At 42.9% G+C, this 12,534-nt stretch overlaps 1 protein-coding gene across 2 annotated transcripts; it reads left to right on the top strand.

The window, feature by feature from the left end:
- The first annotated feature begins 3,679 nt into the window (after nt 1–3,679).
- LOC117488738 (lactosylceramide 1,3-N-acetyl-beta-D-glucosaminyltransferase A-like) lies at nt 3,680–11,679 on the top strand. Of its 2 annotated transcripts, none has more exons than XM_034137804.1 (2): nt 3,680–3,902; nt 9,273–11,679. In XM_034137804.1, the coding sequence occupies exon 2, from the start codon at nt 9,584–9,586 to the stop codon at nt 10,739–10,741; it is 1,158 nt and encodes a 385-aa protein (XP_033993695.1). In that variant the 5' UTR covers nt 3,680–3,902; nt 9,273–9,583; the 3' UTR covers nt 10,742–11,679. The 2 variants fall into 2 exon arrangements, with proteins under 2 accessions (XP_033993695.1, XP_033993694.1); XM_034137803.1 differs by lacking the exon at nt 3,680–3,902 and adding an exon at nt 4,472–4,765.
- Nucleotides 11,680–12,534: the final 855 nt, after the last annotated feature.

Genomic DNA, 12,534 nt, shown 5'->3' on the forward strand with positions numbered 1-12,534 from the left:
GTGATGATCTAACTTGAAGTGTGTGTTTTGTTCCGCTCATCGCTCCATCACAGCTGCAGGTTATCATGCAGAGCTGCGTGTCTCCTCTCCTGTCTGATTGGACTTCACTCGCGTTTATGTCCATATCGATCAAATCTAGCTGGAAGCTCCTGCTGGGTGCACTGTCCTGCGAGATACCGGGACCTAGCTCGAAACACTGGGGCTATTGCGTCATCGTTAGCAGGAAATGATCGTTATAGGGCGTAATCACGGAGCCGTTTGGCCCCCCAGAGCTGAAAAAACCAGCATAGACCAGCATGGATTTCATGCTGGTCTTTGCTGGTCTTTGCTGGTTTATGCTGTTTCATGCTGGTCTATGCTGGTGAAGCTGGTTGTTATGCTGGTCTGCCGGCGCAAAAGGCTGGTAGACCAGCATGGTGTTGCTGGTGAAGCTGGTATACCAGCATGGTATTTTTAGGTATAAAAGAAGTGATGTCCCTGCTGAAAAAACCAGACCAGCAAGGAATTCATGCTGGTCTTTGCTGGTCTTTGCTGGTTTTTGCTGGTGAAGCTGGTAGTTATGCTGGTCTACCAGCAGTCTTGCGGCTGAAGCTGTATCACCAGCAAGACCATGCTGGTGTACCAGCTTCACCAGAAGTTGGATTACCATTTTAGCTAAATAAATAGAGAGAGAGACATAGAGAGACCATAGACTGTATATATAAATGGATGTAGGGTCCGTGACGTCACCCATAGGATTCTGCAGAGTTGCAGAGAAGCCCTTAGTAGGCGGAGTTGGCCACTAACGGCTCGACAGTGACGTCAGAGTCCAACTCCCGCCTGCTCCAGCCTGCTCCAAATAAGGGCAAAGAGGCGGAGTCAAGGCGGGATCTCCTGCCACTGAGCTGGAAGTTCCAGAGCTAGCTGAAGCTACCAAGCTAAGCTAACATGCTCCCTGTCTGCACACTGCCGTCGCATTTTATGTTTCTAAGGTAAGCGGACATGAAACTATTCAGCAAAACTATAAATAATAATCTAAGTTATTGAGTTTTTAGCATAATACTTCAGAATCTTAAAATCCCTTGACGTTTGTATGCAATTGTGCTAAATTCAACACTGTTTGCATGACATTATTTATTTATATTTTGCTATCACTTAAAGGTAGGGTAGGTAAGTTTGAGAAACCGGCTCGAGATACACTTTTTGTTATATTCCATGGGATGCTCTTAACATCCCGATAGCAATGAATATCTTAAGTGCTTTGACAAAAAATCCATAAAAAAATGTCATCTGTGGAAGCCGTAATACTGTAAAAAGTACGACCAATCATTTTAGCCGGCCCGGCTAAAATAACTGGATGGCCTACCTGCCTGTCAGCCTTCCATCTGTGCACAAACTTATCTCGTGCCCACATTGGTCATGTGCGCGTTCGTGTGTGTTGGAGGAGGGGCTCTGTAAGGAAGTGGCAGATTTTCTCCGGTTGTCGATTTTCAAATTCTAGCGATCTCGAGCCGGTTTCTCAAACTTACCTACCCCACCTTTAATTATAAGTTTAATACATTTAAGTCAAGCTAAGGTACATGTGATGGTAGCTAGTTAGTGCTCTTACCTGTGATGCCTCCTCCAAACAGCATTATAAACAGACTGTATCATTAAAACTACAAGTACCAGTTCTAGATCCTTGACTTTAGACAAAGAATTCAAAAGACAAAATGTATTTAAAGACCAATCTTTATTTGAATGTGCCTCTTAACCTGAGATATTAGTTATACAGTAATAGTATTGACAATCTAAAAAAAACTGAGCAACTCAACGGTTCACTTTTATATTTCTTATTGTGTAAAGCATTTATTATTTTCATTTTTCCCCTCTCATATTCAGTGTGGACGGATTGAGACAGCGTGGTGTCCAGAGAGCTGCAGAGACTTCAGGGAGAAACCTCCGTGTGATGGACGTCCAGTCTGTTAGTTTGGAGAGGACTGAGGGTCTTTCCTCTGCGAGGAGGACCAGGCCTGATGGAGGAGCCCATGCTGGGCATAGCTGATACCAACTGCACAGGCCTAGTCTGTCACTTTATTTGACTAAATGTGTTTACTTATACATTTAATAGGTTTACACCTTCTGTCCATATGTGCTTTTTATTTAAAACATTTTTGATTAACGTTTGGTTCACATTTCAATAAATTGAATTTGTATTTGCACTCCTTTTGTCCATTATTCTTACTGAAAATGTTAGATTACACATTCACATCTGACTGAAGATTGGCCCCATTTATTTGTGACGTTGCAAACTCTGCGGTACAAGGCATAGGTGTTGTGAAGCTCATAAAGTGAGGCAAATAGAAATTAATGCAAAACCGCATTCATGCACCGTCTGTTTTAACCGCAGAGCGAGTCACAATAGTCCGATATATAAGCATGAAGAACAAACAAACACGGCCTAGTTCAAGTTGTGTTCCCTGGATGAACTGAGCAGGCAGAGTCCTTGTCTCTCTGCTAGCTTCACGGAGCAGCTAGCAGAGAGACAAGAAGCTTACAGCAGCAGTCACTTGACAGACCTGTCACTCAATGTGACCACGCCCTAATTTATGCAAAAACTTTAAGACCTAATATAAATAAAAGGGTCATGTTAAACAATTCCCTCACCAATTCATAATCATGAAGGTGGAATCTAACTATATCCCGAATAATCTTTATTGCATCCAGGGGTAGAAACATGTTTATTTCTGCTGTAAAGTTGGGCATTTTAACATGGGGGTCTATGGAAATTGATCCTTTCTGCAGTCATCGCCTATATGCCAATAGATGAACTGCAGTTTGTGGCACTTCCTTATTGGTGTCCCGGCTCTGCCCCAGAGTTTGCCGCTTGAGAGAGACAGACAAACAGATAGACAGACAGACAGACAGACAGACAATTCAATTCAATCTTTATTTCAGACTCAAGGTCCATATCACATACAGAATGACAAGATACACATCAATAAATAAGATTAAAAAGCTAAACACAAAACAAAAAAAACAAACAGATAAAAAACATAAAATCAGTCCAATTACAGCTAGCCACACATGCTCACTGTCTGTGGAGGCTATTGCGCCAATGTCTCCAAATCATGGAAGAGAACCGAGTAGAACTCTTCACAGGGTTAATTAAAATCGAGATAACATGATTGTCAGAGTCTTCTAGGCGACACATGAATTTGTACGTTACATTTCTTAAAAGGGCTTGACAGGTAGGTACCCCCAAGTTAACAAACTGTGCCATCTTGGTACCCTCACCAGCAACCGTAAAGCATCTTTTAGTTTTTGCATGCTTCTAGCCTTGTAGTTACTCCACAAGTGAGCCGTGTACAATGGTGTACAGAAAGCTTTAAAAAGTGATACCTTGACATCTACAGAGCACTTGTGAAATTTCCGCATTTTGCCTGGGCATACAGTTTGCAGCGTTGTCTATGGATGTCTTTGTCATCTGTAAGATCATCAGAAATATAATGACCAAGGTAGGCCTACTTAATCTCACTGCACACAAGAAGAATGTTGCTACTGAGAATAAAATTAGGAAATACAGCCTTTTTATCCTCTTTACTTCGCACAATCATGATGCTACTCTTCTTGGCGTTATACTTAATATTAAAATCAATGCCATACTGCGAACAAATCAGACAGACAAACAGACAGACAGACAGACAGACATACTGTGACAGACAGAGAGGGCGGGACACGGAGGAACTGCGAGACAGCAGTGGTTGAAACATAACAAAGTGGTTTAAAACATGGTTTTTAACTGGCGCTAACGGTCAGGGAGTGAAGATCAGTTGAGAGCGGTTGAGAGCCGTTTCTGTGACCCACTGCTGCTCTTCTGAGAGGAACCGCTCTGACAGCTCTCTCTAGTCTCTACTGGGAAACAGCTAAAAGTCCTTCTGGAGGTAAGCAACGCTACACAATTACACCCAGTCTGAGAGTAAAAGCTTTCTTGAAGGTTCGTTTTGCTTTCTTACAACGTTACGTTAATCGGGATCAACAGACTTCATGCAATGCTTCATTGGATGCATATATTAGATAATAATCTCTATGTCACTCCTAAAACATCTAAATCTACTTCCAGCATCGATACATGTTCATAAAATACATCCATTGTTTGTTCTATATGCTTCTTGAAATCCTAAAAAACACATCGTTTTTCTAGAACAGAGCCAAAATGGTACAAACAAGTGGCAACATGTGTGATGACGAAGGTGTTGCGCTGGGCTATATCATGCAATCGAAAGTGAAATTTAAGCTCGCTCCATTGCGGAGATATTCCCCTGAGAGTGCGGACAACTTAAATTAATGTATTCAATAGCACCTAAATTGGTATAGAGATTTGAAAGAATACCTCTGTTTGAGTCAGATACTCCTCCCACCTTTTGGGTGTCAACAGGCAGAGCACAAAGATGAGGCAGGCCTTCTCATCATTTCCTCCCCCCTCACTCTACATCCACCCACCCTGACCGCAGACCACCCCCACACTGACAGAGGAAAGGACTGTGGGAGGGGATAGAACCAAAGCAACCAGCACATGAACAAGTAACTTACAGTCTACACACACACACAGGGCAGAGGGAGGATCAGAAAACACAGATTCACACACAGGAGCAGTTTGACAAGGTACAGGAGGCTCCTTCTGACACACTCTGACAGCTGAGGAAAAGTAAACTTCAAACATAAAGGAGGACCTGTCAAGAAGACTCATTGGAAAAAGGACACTGTTGCTTGGATTCACACACACATTTCTTCTCCTTTTTTACCGGTGAGTGTTGGAGTGATCAGTACGAGTGATGGCGTGATTTTCCCTTCCCTCCCTCCCCTCTGTGTGTTTCAAATCTATTTATACGAACGGTGACTTTAGAAATATGCTAGTGCTGTGGTTCACTCTCAGAGCGCTTGTTTTAGATGCAGCTGAGACAGAGGGGACAGGATGCATGGTTGTATTTGTTCTCAATGTGGTAGAGTGGAGTTTTGACAGGATGTAAAGGGGCAACACCCTCACTCAGCTACATTACTAGAACACACAATCCAATAATAATTATCTCAGGAAACTGGTAATACATATTGAAGGGAAACGTTAAAGTATATGAGGTACTATTCTATGCTGGAAAAATGCTGTAGTAATTAACCATAGCCACATTTTTGTCCAATGACGTTGCACCTGTCACATGAGCCCGGTCTCACTTCAGTTAACTATCTCTTGTGTTTGTTTTACTTCTTCAGCAAAAAAGGGAGTTAGCATTGCTTCCCACTAGACCAAAACAAAAGATTGTCAATGCAAAAAAAAGTATTTTATTGTAAATGGAAAATGTGGTGTGTGTATATGAGTATAATACAGGAGGCAAAAAAAGGCGTGTTACAGGCCTGGACAGCTGGACATACCTCGTCTTTTAAAGGGCCAGTCCACCCAAATTCTAACCAACTAACTGAATTACTTTGGTGATTGTGTAACTCTTGGAGCTCTGCCACTCCCTCTATGCAAGGAGCTTGAATACGATTGCAACATCAACTTGTTTTTCCAGAGAAAATGGGAAAATAGTTGCACAATGTTTTCTGTGCACAGTAATTCAATTAACCAACCCTTTGAAGTTAAAGGTCCCATGTCATGCTTTTCTGGTTATTCCCCGTCCCCTTGTGTGTTATGAAGGTTTTCTGCATGTAAACGGTCTGCGGAGTCACAAACCCTCAAAGTACACCCTGTAGGGAGTAAAACTCTAACACAGAAAAGACCTGTCTATGCTGCCCCAGAACGCCTCGTTGGGGATTTATCTGTTTCCATTGTTTTCTTCCTGAGTACAGTGACGTGCCCATATCCAAATGGACCAATCCGTGGAGCTCCTCACATACACACACTCTCTCAGCGGCAAAACTGTGACGCGCTGGGGGCGGGTGCTCGTGGTATGGGCTCAGAACAGTCTCATAATACACACATGCACACAGAAGGATTCACACTTGTATTTCATGATCCGCAAAAGGATTCACACTTGTATTTCCGGATCCACACTTGTGTTTTTCAATGCACACACAAATGTGTTCCGTTTCATATACATGTAAATAAAATCCAAATACAGACAAAAGTTTTCCATATGTATTTTTGATCCTCACATATTTGTTTTCCGTTTAAAACCTCTGAACCTGCAAACACAAACCACTTTCTGTGCATGGATCGCTGTGCATTCGTGTGTGGGTTTTTTGAGACTCCCCTGACGGTCACCCGATTCGTACTTGTAATTTTTTCTATCTATAGCCAATCAGATGTCTCCTTCATTCTAAGCCAATCACATGAGCGCGTCCCCACGAGGGTATGATTTATTGCGTTCATGACACTTCATATACGCATTTTGCGCTGTCCGGAGCAGGGTTTCCGCGGACAGAATTTATTTTACCGGACAAATTTGAAACTTACCGGTCATGTTTCAATAATAATAATAAGAAGAAGAATTGTGTAGCTGAGTTTCCGTTAGCAGGTAATTACCGGACTATGACCGGATTTGGCTAATAACACGGGAGTAAGGATCATCTCTTTTCCTCTCTCCCTCCCTCTCTCCTGACAGCCCGTCAGTTTCTCATGCAGCTCGCTAAAACTTCACTCGCGTTTATGTCCATATTGATCAGATCCAGCTCTCCTGATCGGCCTTTATAGAGAGCACCGATCAAACTATTAAGAGTGAATATCGGCCGATAATGACCGGCGGGGCTCCCCCCGTTGACAGTTCACTGTCTAGCACTGGCTTCGTAGGGTACTGATCGATTAGGCTAAGCTAACCTGTAGCTGCTCCCTCCACACTCACAACAACTTCATACAGACATAAAGCAGCTGTATTCGCCATACAGGAAACACACATTTAAAACGGTTTTGCCTGCCGTTTTTGTGTACACAAGCATTCATTAATGGTTCGGAAAGTGGCACTGTACCTTAATAATATAAAAGATTGTATTTGCGTGCATTTCCTGCTCGGAAAGTGGCAATGTACTGAGAGTGGAAGTGTCCTGAGATTAGCGCCTGCAGGCAGGCTCCATGGACCTGTCAGCTCCGGACAGCGCAAAATGCGTACATGAAGCGCTACGTCATGAACGCAAGAAATCTACCCTCGTGGGGGCGCGCTGATGTGATTGGCTTAGAATGAAGGAGACATCTGATTGGCTATAGATAGAAAAAATTACAAGTACGAATCGGGTGACCGTCAGGGGAGTCTCAAAAAACCCACACACGAATGCACAGCGATCCATGCACAGAAAGCGGTTTGTGTTTGCAGGTGCAGAGGTTTTAAACGGAAAACAAATATGTGAGGATCAAAAATACATATGTAAAACCTTTTTCTGTATTTGGATTTTATTTACATGTATATGAAACGGAACACATTTGTGTGTGCATTGACAAACACAAGTGTGAATCCTTTTGCGGATCATGAAATACAAGTGTGAATCCTTCTGTGTGCATGTGTGTATTATGAGACTGTTCTGAGCCCATATAGTGGAGCCTCGCAGCGGCTATATAACACACTACTGTACAGGAAAGGGTAAACCCCAAAAAGCACAATAGGGCCGCTTTAATACATCATTATTAACAATCCAAGAACATAAATAAATGTTTTTGTATTCATTTGATTCAAACCATACTACTCTAGGCCCAGATAACACTAGAAAGCAAATTTCAACAAAATCATGTTTAACCCAGAAATGAACCCAGCTCACACTGTCCGCTCCTCGCAGCAGCGAGCCGCGCAACGTCCCGCCAACACGGCACCCAGACCCCACGCAGCATTCTCATCTGTTTGTCCTTACTGGTGTCATTTTCTGGTTGCTAACGCCATTGTAACACATAATCACTGATGTTCCGCTGTAACGGTGGTAGACTCATCAGAACAGAGTGGGCGAGCTGACCAATCAGAGCACAGTGGGATCACAGGGAGGGGGAGGGGGACATGGGACCTTTAAGGTTTTATAAGTTATTACATGAATCCCCCCTTGTACTCTTAGGTTCCTATGTAAAATGTGTTGGCCACAGTCCAGCAGGTATATGCTTATCACCATATCCCATGTCTTTTTATGCTGCTGCAACACAAACATTTCCCAAATTGGGATCAATAAAGTACTTATTGACTGATCTTGTCTTAAATAGAACATAAAAACGCATCACCTCTCGTCAATTCATTAACAGGAGCAGGACATTTTAACTGAAAAAGATTTACGACAGAGTGGAAAGTATGGTATACTGCCCTGCATTTTATAACAAAGAACTGGGTTAAAGTGAAACAAAGGTGAGGCTCTTATTATCAGAGAAGAGGCATTCTGGGCCAGTGGCCCCATTAGGTGCGGGCCATCCAATGATGTTTAAAAAGCTCTCGGGGTGCGGTGGGAGTCCCAGGCCCGGGCCCATCATGATCCCCCCTCGCTTTTAGCCCAGGCCCGGAAGCAGGCTATTCTCGTCCAGCATTGTGCTGCCAAAGTATTCTAACTCTGTCCATTGTGTCCGAATGCTTTCCATGACTCTCAGCGATTTTAGTGGGTCTGCACCTTAAATCCCTTCCATTATAGAGCGGCAGCGATTTGCTGCGTTTGCTTTTGTATTCAGTCGACCCGTCCCTCTCACCCCTCCTGCTAACGTTTGACTTTTCAGCTAACGTTACTACTTTTGCACTGAAACACTGAATACATGTGGGCGTAGCCATGTTCAGATCTGAAAGGGCTCGGTATGGTCACAGACAAAATAATTCACGATGATGATTTAATCGCGATGGTCCTAGATCCAACCATGAAAAAGTTACTGTAGCATCAAACTGCTGCTAATGTCCTGAGCGCACTTGTTTTTTAAACTACAATATTTTTTACTACATAAACTTACTACTGCAATGTTTGTAGTCTCTATTTGCATTCACACTCTGAAGTGATTAAGGGCTTTTATTGATGGCACATCATTTATTTATGACCCTTACAATTAGTTGAATGCACATTACATTGCATTTAGCTGACGCTTTTATCCAAAGCGACTTACAATAAGTGCATTCGACCAAGAAGATTGGTCAACTATAAAGACAACTATTTATCCAACCGCAAGCTGCTCTGTTAGACACTTGCAAAATGTGGAACATGACAAAATACATGCTTTCCAAATCATCTCTCAACATGGTATTTATTTATAGAGACTCTGCTTCCAAATAAGGAAATGGTGACCAAGCAGGCTTGGTTTAAATGTTTGCATCCGCTTTTTAAAAGAAGTAATGAAACAATAGATATGTCACCCCAGTAAGAGTGCTTTTTCTTTTCAGTATTCTAGGAAGACGGCTTCATGGGTGAAAGATGAATCCCCGGCTGTCGGGCGACTGTTCGAGTGATTCTTCTGCAATGGAGGATGTTTCCCAGCACACCCAGTGACTCCCTCCATCGCCTCCGCCTCCTGCTGAATGCGGAAAGTCTAGGATGGAAGACCCACCAAGTGCTGATTTGAGGCACCGGAAAAACGATATTGACCTTCAACACCAACTCCCCTCCTTCCTTGCGAGAAGATGCACAACTAGCTGCTTTGCCGCCATCACCAACCAGACAAGGACCACCGCCAACGGGTGACAAGACTTCCAGGATGTTCGTGAACTTCCGCCGGATACGAAAGTGCCAGTTTATGCAGCTGATGACCACCTGCCTGGTGCTGTCGGTGGTGATGGTTTGCTGGGAGCAGCTGGACAACAGTGTGGTCAGCCACGTCAAGTCCTACTCCTACCGCTACCTGGTCAACAGCTTCACCTACATCAACAAGAGCCTCACCATACCCCGGGAGCAGGCTAAAAGCTTCAGCAACTTCCCCTACCTGCTGGACCACACAGATAAATGCGTCAGCAAGGATGTCCTCCTGCTCCTCTTCGTCAAGACCTCCCCAGAGAACATTGAGCGGCGGAACGCCATCAGGTCAACCTGGGGTAATGAGACCTACATCCAGAACGCCCTGGGAGTGACGGTAAAGGTGGTGTTCGCCTTGGGAGCGCCTCAGGCCAGGAACAAGGTTCCCTCGTGGAGCAAGAGATTTGGCTTTCAGGAGCAGCTCATCAAGGAGGACGGTCTCCACGGTGATTTGATCCAACAGGACTTCTTAGACTCCTTCCACAACCTGACTCTGAAGCTGATCATGCAGTTCCACTGGGCTCATAACCACTGCGCTCACGCCCGCTTCCTCATGACCGCTGATGACGACATCTTCGTCCACATGCCGAACCTGGTGAGCTACCTGCAGGACGTGAGCAGCAGAGGGGTCACAGACTTTTGGATTGGTCGAGTGCACAGAGGGGCACCGCCAATCCGCAGCAAAGACAGCAAGTACTACGTGTCGTATGAGATGTACCAGTGGTTGTCGTACCCCGACTACACAGCCGGGGCCGGGTATGTCGTCTCCAGGGACGTAGCGGACAAAATCTACCATGCCACGCTGACCCTAAACGCCTCTCTTTACATAGACGATGTGTTCATGGGCATCTGTGCCAATGCTGTTGGCGTGTCACCACAAGAGCACGTCTATTTCTCAGGCGAGGGCAAAGCGCCCTATCACATGTGTATCTATAACCAGATGATGACCTCGCATGGTCACGTGGAGGATATCTACAACCTGTGGAAGGTGGCGACGGACCCGCAGGTGAAGCAGAAGACCTCTGGACTCATAGGGAGGCTTCACTGCGCAGCCGTGAAAATAGCTCTCCTTTGTAAACCGTACTATTTTAACACCTACCCGTGCAAAGCAGCCTTTTTGTAGTACTATGTCAGGTTGCATTTGCAGACAGAGAGGAAGTGTGTCATAGATCATAATGCAAGAAGGATCATGGTTGCAAATATTACCTCAGTCCTTCAGTCGGACACCCATGTGAAAACACTGGAGCCTGTGTTGTGTGTTTCCCGAGTCAAAGACACCACATGATTCCTGTTTGTTCTTTGTTGTGTGTGAGATCTCCAACACTTCAATGACAACTAGTTTTAAACTTTAATAAAACTGGCTTTGCATTTACAGCAGAATGAGTTCTGAATAGTTTTTTAAAAGGTGCTGTTTACATGTAGTCCCAACACCATGCTCAGAAATGGAACAAGACTATATTGAGTATGATAAGCAGAAAATAACACAACGTTAAGTCTTGAAATGTGGTATGCATATGTTTCGGGTAAGTATCTAACAGTACAGCTTTGCAATGTTTTTTTAACCACATGAAAAATTGCACTTATCAATATTCAAAGTGTGTACTTTTGAAGAAACTAAGAAAAACACAGAAACTTTTCTAAAATAGCATTATGTTTATATTTTTTATTTAAAAATGGTTTTGAGTTCCAAATACTTGATTGTGCTCCTTCTAGGTACAACCATTTTTTTATCGTATCGTTTTTAGTTATTGGGCACATGGGACGACTGATTATTCTATTAATTTATTTTTCTATTTAGGAACAAACTGTGGTCCTAAAGACACATTTTTCATTTAAGCCCACAAACACAACATTTAAAAACTTGGTATTTACCACTCATTCAAACTCCAATAGTAAAATGCAGAAGCAACACAGTTTTGATGTGTAAGTAGGTCAGTGTCAAATCTAAAAATGTCTCCATGTCATAATGTGGGAAATTCCTCACAGTGAAGTAGAACAGATGAGTCACAGACAACATTTCCTGTGCTGCAAATAACAATGAAATAAAAGTGTGGACTCTTTTTTTGTAATTAACTTTGTGAAAAGGTTTTTTAGTTAAATAAATTCTCCCAAGTTAAAGTCAAAGTGTTTATTATTTTAATTAGTGTTAGTACTTGCAGGCATCAATAATGTCAATTGGTTGGCCAATAATAATAATAATAATAATGATAAATTCCATTTATTGAATGCTTTTCTAAATACGCCTTACAAAAGTACAATTCAAACAACAAACAAAGAAGAAATGAAGTAAATGAGATATACACAACAGTGAACTGGAGGAGTAATGATGTGGGGGAGGGGGTTTAACAGGGAAATGCAAATCTGAAGATGTGGGTTTTGAAGGCTTGTTTGAAGGATGATAGGGTTGTTGACTGTCTGATGTGAGTTCCAGAGAAGGGTGCAGCAGTAGAGACAAGACTTTAGGAAGCAACTCTTCAAGAAGTAAGGCAAGGCAAGTTTATTTATATAGCACCTTTCAACACAAGGCCATTCAAAGTGCTTTACAAACATGAAAGACATTAAGAAAATGGCATTTAAAATCAGTCATTAAAAAGCAAAGATAATAAAATAAACACTAAAAGAAAAAATACATGGATAAAAGTTACAGTGCAGTTTAAGATGTGAATAGTTCAATTAAAAGCAGCGACAAAAAGAAAAGTCTTCAGCCTGGATTTAAAAGTAGTAAGAGTTGCAGCGGACCTGCAGGTTTCTGGGAGTTTGTTCCAGATATTTGGAGCATAATAACTGAACTTCTCCATGTTTAGTTCTGACTCTGTGGACAGAAAGCTGACCAGTCCCTGAAGACCTGAGAGTTCTGGATGGTTCATAATTTAGCAGGAGGTCAGACATGTATTTTGGGCCTAAACCATTCAAAGC

Source organism: Trematomus bernacchii, unplaced genomic scaffold (genome assembly GCF_902827165.1).
Source record: "Trematomus bernacchii unplaced genomic scaffold, fTreBer1.1, whole genome shotgun sequence".
NCBI classification, from domain to species: domain Eukaryota; kingdom Metazoa; phylum Chordata; class Actinopteri; order Perciformes; family Nototheniidae; genus Trematomus; species Trematomus bernacchii.

Excerpts from the sequence above, each read along its gene's own strand:
- LOC117488738 (XM_034137804.1), top strand. The coding sequence starts at position 9,584 with ATGTTCGTGAACTTCCGCCGGATACGAAAGTGCCAGTTTATGCAGCTG.